We start from the raw sequence: 9797 nt of genomic DNA, 5'->3' as shown, positions 1-9797 counted from the left end.
TCCTGGCGTCGGGATTGACCGCGTGGGGTTATATCTAAATTTAGGTGCATCTAGAGGTGAAAGCATGCTCGAAGTCCGGGTGGCGCAACTGGCATCAAGTAGACAATTGAAAAAATATCTTAAATTTTCTAAGACATCATATTCAGTTGGTGTCTACTTATTGATGAATGTGCCATTCCGTACCATTCGAGTACAGTGGGTGATCGGTTAACGAACATAATCCGTTCCAAGACTTTGTTAGCTATCCGAATTGTTCGTTAACCGATTATCGATTTATCATAGGTTTTTAATTCGTTCTGGAGACCCCAAAAATAAAAATATATATACTTTCTTACTACGTTTATGTATATGTAATAATAAAAATACATATATACACAGTCTTGCATTTTTATTAGTCATGTTTTTTCCGTGTGTGGTTGTTAAAGAATCTGTCTAATGTCGATTGCTTTTCTCTCTTCAGGATTTTTCAGAAGTAATTAATAGCATTATAATTGTAGAGATCCCCAAGCCTATTAACCTCAACCTGGTTTGGATGCCATTCTAAGACCGTCGTTCTGACATCCTCCCACTTCTTCAAAAAAATGTTTAATAGCAGATATCGACATTAATCCTCTTTTTCAAAAGAAAACATATCTCGCCGAGTTTCTTGGTGTTCTTCATTCAAGAGTTCTTGCTGCTCTTCTGTCGTCAGATCAGTTTCAGGTTCCATTATGAGCTCTTCAATGTTCTTTATTTCTCAGATGTGATTTTTGTTATTCCTTAATCTGTTTGAGTCTTCTTGATAATACAGTATATTTCTTAGATAAGATTGAATTGCGGCCTACTGCAGACCTGTTCGAGCCATACTACCCAGCAACATCAGACATCTTCTGCCCACTGCAACGTAGATTCTAACCTTTGCTATTGTACTTGCACTTTTCGAAAATAAAAGCCCACGCAAAACTTAACGAGTGCCTGCCCGACAGTCTTGAGAATATTATAAAAGAATTGTTTCTGTCAGAAAAATAAAAGGCTGGAATTATAAGGGAGAGTTTCAAAGTTCGGAGAAATACTATCCGACCGGGTTGAGCGTCGATGTCGACTTCTCCCGCACTCCAAAATGTTTCGAATTGTTACCTTAAGACAAGGGAAGACCAATTGGTATTCATTATTTTATGTCGCTTCTTCTTGTGTTTGTTTTGTGAGGTGTTCGATATCCGATCATGTGTCCGTTGTCCGAACATAAAAATCTTTCGCGAAAGTGTTCGTTAACCGATCAGCTACTGTATTGCGATAAACGTGACAATGGTAGGCTGAAATACAAAAACCATATAGAGTTTGGTTTTTAATGTTTGTTATTTTATAGTATTTGTTTACGACGAAAATGGACTGTATACAAGCACACACAATAATTGCACTATTAAAACAACTTTATTACTCACAACAATCCAAAACACTGCGATAATACTGCCCGGACTCCTCTCGAATCCGTTCCACAGCCAAGATGGCATCCACGCTCTCAGGAACAACCAAAAAACGCGCGAAACGAAAGCGCTCTCTCACAACATTAAAGTTTTCCAACAAAAAATAAAAAATAATTTAAACATTACTTTAAACATTACCCCCAGCCTTGACACCTGCAAGGTATCAATTACCTGTAGCTGGAGCGAACCGACAATCATTCGAATCGTAAATATTACTTAATTATTACTGGGTAGTGGACACAATTTTGTAACTGGCCTTATTAGCTTTCCAGTTGACGTGAATACAGTAACAACTCTTACGCGACCATCACTACCAGGATGGGTCTGTATAACACGGCCAATTTTCCATTGGTTTGGAGGAAGTTGTTCATTTTTTAGTAACACAAGGTCACCAATTTCCAAATTCGGTGAGGAACGATACCATTTACGACGTTGTTGGAGAGTTGTCAAATACTCTGCATTCCACCGTTTCCAGAAGTGTGAAACTGTTTATTGTACTAGAGTCCAACGTTTCAGTCTAGGGAGAGCAATATCACTCAAATCAGATTCTGGAATAGCAATCAAGGGTGCACCTATTAAAAAATGACCAGGGGTTAATACCTGCAAGTCATTGGGATCGCTTGACATTGGACAAAGGGGACGAGAGTTTAAGCATGCTTCCACCTGTGTTAACAACGTTACAAACTCTTCGTACGTTAACAATGTAGATCCTATAACTCTCTTCAAATGGAACTTCATTGATTTTACGGCAGATTCCCAAATTCCTCCAAAATGTGGGGCGGCTGGTGGATTAAAAATCCAGGTTATACCTTCACTAGCGATGAAATGAGCCAATTCACTACTCTTGTCGATAAGTGACACATTTTTATAAACTTCTTTCAGTTCTTTACCCGCCCTTTTGAAGTTGGAAGCACAGTCACTCACCATTTTAACTGGTTTTCCTCGACGCGCAATAAATCTCTTCAGCGCAGCTAAAAATGTTGGTGTAGATAGGTCACTAACCAACTCAAGGTGTACAGCCTTTGTGGAAAAACATACAAATATAGAAACATAGCACTTTGACGATCGAACACCCCTTCCACCTCGTAACTTAAACAAATAAGGACCAGCATAATCTAATCCAGTAATAGTGAAGGGCCGACTGGGTTGCACTCTAGGGGCTGGTAAATCACCCATTAACTGAGAGGCAGTTCTTCCCCTGGTTCTTACACAGGTAACACACTTATGTATAACATTACGAACTACACTTCTTCCGGACAATATCCAAAACTGCATTCTAAGAATACTCAAAAGCAACTCTTGGCTAGCATGTAGGTAAACTATGTGATAGTACGTTATAATAAGATTCGTGACATGACTCTTAGAGGGAAGCAAGACTGGATATCGTCGTGTTTCAGGAAGATTGGCATTCTTTATCCGACCTCCCACGCGGATAACACCTACAGCATCCAAGAAGGGAGTCAACTGAATTATTCCACTGTGAACACTTATCTCCTTGCCTAACCTTAAACAAGACATCTCCTCCCTAAAATATGATTGTTGTACAGACTTAATTATTGACATAATAGCTGTCTTTACTTCACTAGTAGTTAGAAAACCATGTAAACGGTTTTCTGGAGGGTTACGGCAATTATGCAGGAACCTCAAACATAATGATACGACGCGATATAATCTGGACCATGAAGAAAACCTTTTAAATATCCCATCTTCTTCAACTTCACAAGTAGCCGTCGTGTATGTCTTCTTCTCCTCAAGGTATATCTTCTCATCATCATCAACAGATTTTTCAGGTTCAGACCAAAGTTCAGGATTAATCTGTCTTAACCACTCTGGTCCCTGGAACCAAATCTCACAGTTAACTAACTCAGAAGGAAGAAATCCTCTTGTCGCACAGTCCGCAGGATTATGACTTCCACCAACGTGTCTCCACTTCACGGTAGGAATTGCGTTCTGAATTTTTTCGACTCTATTGGCAACAAACGGTACCCAACGATAAGACTCAGATGAAATCCAAGCTAATACAACGGTGGAATCCGACCATGCAAATATGTCACGTATGGGAACATCAAGATACTTCAATACGGTTTGCAATAAATTAGCCAATAGGACAGCAGCACAAAGTTCCAACCTGGGAAGAGATTGTACCTTAAGAGGAGCAACCTTGGTTTTGGATGTCAGTAAAGTGACCTTTACGTCACAATTAGTTGACATTGTTCTTGTATAGACTACAGCACAGTAAGCCTTCTCTGAGGCATCGCAGAATGCATGGATATCAAGGACGTTTAACCTTGGAAGTGAAACAAACCTCGGAATCTTTAAGTTCCCAAGAAGGGTTAACTCATTTCGAAATAACTTCCACTTATGCTCCACTTCAGCAGTGATGGGCTCATCCCATGAAAGTTGACACTTCCACAACTCTTGAATCAGAATCTTTGCATATACAACACATGGAGCAAGCCAGCCCAAGGGATCAAAGATTTTTGCTAAATCCGAAAGGATTTCTCTTTTAGTATAACCTGCTTGCTCATCTGAATATGGAATAAAAAATCTGAAACAATCCTCCCGAGGAATCCAGTTGATTCCTAAGATCTTGATTCCATTATCCTCTTGAAGCTTTACAGACTCAGAAGAGTCTCTTAATTCCTTAGGTATCTTCTCTAGTACCGATGGGTCATTTGAAGTCCACTTGCGTAACACAAATCCTCCTTTAGTCATCAGGGCCGTTAATTGGTCGACCAGCAACTGACACTCCTCGGTGCTTTGTGCACCTGATAACAGATCATCTACATAAAAATCTCTTATAATAGCCTTAGAAGCAAGGGGAAAATTGTCTCCCTCGTCATCCGCAAGTTGATGAAGCGTCCTTGTAGCCAGAAAGGGTGCGGGTGTTGTGCCGTAGGTAACTGTAACAAGTCTATATTCATGAATTGGATCACTAGCATCATTTCTCCAAAATACTCTCTGAAAATCTCTATCCTTTTCGTTAATCAATATTTGTCTAAACATTTTCATTATATCAGCAGTAATGACGATGGGAAAGGTTCTAAACCTCATCAAAATTGGGAATAACTCTTGTTGAATCCTAGGACCAACCATTAAAATGTCATTCAATGACACGCCTGAAGAAGATTTCGTCGATGCATTAAAGACCACACGTAACTTCGTTGTTGTGCTAGATTCCTTCATAACTGGATGATGCGGAATATAATAGGAAATACCGCTTGATCCTGACTGATCAACTAATTCCATATGGCCTAGCTCTATGTATTCTCGCATGAACTCCTTATACAACTCATATGTTTCTGGTGTTCGACTGAGCTTATACTCTAAAGCCTTAAATCGTTGTAACACCAACTCCTTAGTATAGCCCAAACACGAGGGGTTCTGTTTAAAGGGAAGTCTCACAACATAACGTCCACTCTTATCCCGGTAATGAGTATCTCGAAAATGATCTTCACATTCTTGGTCCAACTTAGACATTCGCCTTGCCTCCGGGACAGAGTCCAATGCCCAAAATTTCTCAACTAACTCCTTAGTGGTCAATTGAATATTATTCACAGAGAATATAGGTTGATTGATGGTATGGAGAAAGGCAGTTCCCGCAATAATCCAGCCGAGTTTGGTGCAAACAGCAAACGGCAGTGTCTCCTTTCTCCGTATTATATCTCCCTTTAGCATTGTAAAGAAAACATTAACACCCAATAGAATGTCAACTGGTCTTGTTTCAAAAAAGAATGGGTCGGCCAGAACTAGGTCATTAAAATTGTTCAGAAGATGTGGAGGGAGAGGTACATTAGGAACATCCGACGTTATTTTTTTAATCACGAATGCTTTTGTACTAAATTTCAAATCTGAACTAAAATGGGGGGTAAAGGTCAACTCTATTTCACCAGAAGTCACAGCATGAAAAGATCCCAAGCAAGAAATCCGAACATTAGCACTGTTTTTCGTCAAACACAGTCTATTGATACAGTCTTCTGTTATAAAGGATGCCTCAGAACCGCTATCCAGTAAAGCTCGACAAGTTACGAAATTTCCAGATGAGTCGCTTACCTTGACTAGAGCAGTACAAAGTAAGACCTGTTTAGTTCCTTTAAGACCTACTCCGATAGTACTCGAAGGATCAAAAAGTCCAGCACAAGTAGTGGTAGTTGGACTCGATAAATCATATGGCGTCGTTTGGGAGGGAGGAGCATCAGTCAAGGGTGGACCAAATGCCTTCCCAGAATTCAGAGTTGAAGACACTTCAGAGTCTCTACTGATATGTAACATGGTATGATGTAATTTACCACATAGTCTGCATCTACTTAAGCTCATGCAGGTTTTAGCTTGGTGTCGAGCAGTAAGGCAATTAAAGCATAGTCTATTCCTTTTAACTACATCTATCCTCTTCTGAGTGCTCATCTGTGTGAACCTTGAACATTTCGATAAGGAGTGCTCATTCTTACAAAGAAAGCAAGTATTACTACCAGATACCAATGATGTCACTTTGGGATACGAACCACTTCTCGGTTCCTTAGGTGGCAACTTAATAACTTGAAGGGTTCTCGCATGATCCTTCAAGAAGGTAAGCAAGGTCTCTAGCGTGCCCAGCTCATCCTTCTTTAAGGTACGTTCCCACCAACTCCTAGTATTTTTATCGAATTTTTCCGTAATTAAATAAACTATTAGCACTTCAGAAAACCCGGTAATATCCTGGTCAAGCACACTCAACGATCGGACGCATTCATTTGTAATATCCACAGCTTGTAATATAGACTGAGATGAATCAGTGATACTCGGAATGGTTATTAATTTCTTGATCAAAGCATTTACCAGCTCACGTTTATTAGAAAACCGCTCGCGTAAGAGCTCCATTGCAGTTTCATAGTTAGAATCCAATATCGGAAGTGACTGTATAATTTTCAAAGCATAACCTCTACAAGATGATTTTAAATATTGTAATTTCTGACAATTCGACAGATTAGAATTATTGTCCACACTAGCCTTAAACAGGTCATGGAACGATAACCAGTCCTCAACATTTCCACTAAAGGTCGGAAGAGACAATTTCGGAAGTCTTACATCCGGTACCTGTGATTTTAAACTATCGGCATCACTTGTGGAATTAACTCGTTGTTTAGAGTTCTTCCGTTCTACCGTTAACCAAAGTTCGTCAATAGTCTCTTCAATAGATTGCTGTTCCTCTATATACATTTCAATTTCCTTATCGTTACATTGCGAAAAGACCTCGTGAAATACGTCATGTAATTCAACCCTAAGTTTCTTAATTTTAGTTTGGAACAGTTCTATTTGGGTATCGTCTGCGACCTCAACACCAGCACTTATCCTTTCCCTAAGCTTGGTAGTGTTGGACTTAAGGACTTTCTTTTTGGTCAACGCACACTTAAGACCCTCCATAACACCGGGTAATAATAAAAGGTCAACTCACTTGCTCGAGCGATTTAATCCTATCTCTGCGGAGTTAATCCAGAAAAGGGGAGTACCAATACTCGAAGGAGAAAGTTTCCAAAGTTTCCAATCCAGCAGAATATGCTACACGTCCATTACAGTATCCGCTGCACTCCGTTACAATCCGTTGCGATCCGTTGCCATCAGTTGCCATCCGCCTCGACGGACCAAATGTTTACGACGAAAATGGACTGTATACAAGCACACACAATAATTGCACTATTAAAACAACTTTATTACTCACAACAATCCAAAACACTGCGATAATACTGCCCGGACTCCTCTCGAATCCGTTCCACAGCCAAGATGGCGTCCACGCTCTCAGGAACAACCAAAAAACGCGCGAAACGAAAGCGCCCTCTCACAACATTAAAGTTTTCCAACAAAAAATAAAAAATAATTTAAACATTACTTTAAACAGTATTTGATTTATATAACTACAAAGGTTAACTTACATAAGAGTTTATCACATCGAGTGCCCACTCTAACACATTTTAAAAATTCGTTATTTCTGTACTGTACACAATTTAAAGAATTTTTAAAATGTGTTAAGGGTTTATCACACCGAATGACTAATGTATAAGATAATCTTCGTAGTTCTATATCATAGTGTTGGATTTATATTATAATAGAAGGGTTCCAAGACTAAATTTATATTATAATAAAGGATTCCAAGTTCGACGGCCTGATGGCCGAGCGGTCATGGTCCACCTAGACCATTCTGGGGGTCCCAGGATTGAATCCGGACGGGTCGAAAAATCCCCAGGAATTTTTCGGGGTGGTCTGTCCGGATATGTCCGGCAGTCATATCCGGACAGACCACCCCGTCCCCCGTCCCTCACTACCTGGCCATCCCATTGTAGGCCTGGCCGACTCTCAATGGGCTTGCTTAATGCTCACAGGGCGAAAAGAGTAAAAAAGGGTTAGAAGAACGAAGTAATCTTAATCTTTGCTGTTGTTAGTTTTTAGCCCGGGCCACGCCGGGTTCATCTGTTAGTATTCTCTAAAACACTTATTACAGTTAATTAAACCAATTAAAACTATTGTCATTTTTTAGTGATTCTAAAGCGGCTTTGACCGCTCTTATTAATCTTAATTCTAATGATAGCCGGGTTAGGAATATTCAAAAAACCCTCAACGTAGATTCTAAATGCATTAAATTATTTTATGTGCCAGGTCATGCAACCGGGAATGAGATGGCAGATCCATACAGCCACATTCTAGGAATGTCCTGGTGGGGCTAGTTTATGAACATCTCATCAGCGAGTGGAATTAGTCGCGGTGTTCGTTAATCAAAAATACTAGTCACCAAATTATTCTACCCGACGGTATATGACTTTCTCAAAAATCCCATTAAGAGTTTCTCCTTTGCTCTTTCTCAAATTATAACGCGTCATGAAAACGTCAACAGCTATCTAGCGGCACGTAATTTGGCTTGCAGTGTCTTATGCTCTTGCCCAATTGGTAAAGCCAAAATTGTAAATAGTACAATCATAAAATGATGTGATCTAAGTTGAACGCTTCAGGCTAAAAGCTGGAAGTTTTATCTTCAGGGTTTGGATAAAGCGTTTAGCAGCCATCGTGAATTACGGTTGTTAGCTAATCATTGACTTATGTATACGCGTTGATTTATTTTATTTCGTGTTACTTCTTACCTTGTATTTGTCCTTTTTGGTGTAGTGTAATGCTCACTTCTGAGTGGCGCACTTAATAAACACAAAATCAAATGAAAATCAAAATATCCATATACACAGAAAACCTTCCCAACTATTTTGCATTTCTCAACGGTTCAAGGTTCAGTCCAAAAAATAAATATCTTGGAGGTCATGTTTTGACCGATTGCCATATTTTCCCTGTTATAAACAACGACCAGGAAAGTAATAACTATGTTAGATTTTATCAATTTTAAAACGGTGTTCTTCGAATAAGTTTTATTTAGATAATTTTATGGTGCCCATTATCTACAAAAGATCCCATTTATTCATACATATATAGGAAGTGAAATTAAAACCAGTTACGGTCAGTACACGTGAAATTGGTTTCTCTAACTTCCCTTTAAGTCGTATGCTGGCGCTGTACTACAAGGTATTTAGAAATTACCATCTTTTTTAGGGGAAGTTATTAAATATAAAGTTACGCCATTTTGATCCCGCTTCCAACCTACAAAAATGTGGCTTGATTCAAGTACGTCAGGACTTTTATACAGCATAAAAGAAAACTAGACGGACTATTTTATTGCGCGCAGACTGTATTAATCTGACTTAAGAAAGATGTTGCAAGTATAGAATTTGTTTTAGAAACAATTATGTAAAAGTATAAACAATAACTCATTATATAATGATACATTGCTGATAAGGAGAAATCGCAATACGTTTATAGCTGACTACATGGCAGTGATAATGTCAAATAAAGGACCTGATGTCCGTAGAAGTTAAGAGATCAGCTTACCGCTCTGTGACAGAGCGGTAAGCTGATCTCTTAACTTCTACGGACGGGAGGAGAAAACCAGGAATTTATTTTTGGTCTATCTGTCTCGGATATGTCGCGCCTCGACCCTCACCTATTGGCTGTCCACGAGAGGCCAAAAAAACACCCCACTAAAAACTGGTAGTTCATCGCGGGTTTGTGCCTGACCAACGGGCTGACAATGTGAATGTTACAGGGTTTCTTCACGTGTGTAACAATAGGAGTAATAGTTCTCCCGGAAGGATTTCCCTTTGGCAAATCGTCCACTTGATGCGTTGTCATATCTCACCGAAGCCAAACCAAACCCATATTAACATGGGAAAAGACCTTTCTAGCATAAAAAGAATTTAAAATATCAAATGAAACTGGCACTATAACTAAAGACACGTGGTCGATTAGAAATAATTTCCGAGATGA

The 9797-nt window shown here is 39.3% G+C and overlaps 1 protein-coding gene across 1 annotated transcript; it reads right to left on the bottom strand.

Annotated features, from left to right (window-relative positions):
• Positions 1-1952: 1952 nt before the first annotated feature.
• LOC136975549 (uncharacterized) lies at positions 1953-6659 on the bottom strand. Its single transcript, XM_067270623.1, has one exon. It carries the CDS (start codon positions 6657-6659, stop codon positions 1953-1955), a length of 4707 nt encoding a protein of 1568 aa, XP_067126724.1.
• Positions 6660-9797: the final 3138 nt, after the last annotated feature.

Source organism: Centruroides vittatus, unplaced genomic scaffold (assembly GCF_030686945.1).
Source record: "Centruroides vittatus isolate TY-2023 unplaced genomic scaffold, ASM3068694v2 contig_374, whole genome shotgun sequence".
NCBI classification, from domain to species: Eukaryota; Metazoa; Arthropoda; class Arachnida; order Scorpiones; family Buthidae; genus Centruroides; species Centruroides vittatus.
Note: the sequence above shows the minus strand (reverse complement) of the source record. Positions and strands in the feature narration are given on the sequence as shown.

Coding starts and splice junctions, on each gene's coding strand:
- LOC136975549 (XM_067270623.1), bottom strand. CDS start 6,659: ATGTATATAGAGGAACAGCAATCTATTGAAGAGACTATTGACGAACTT.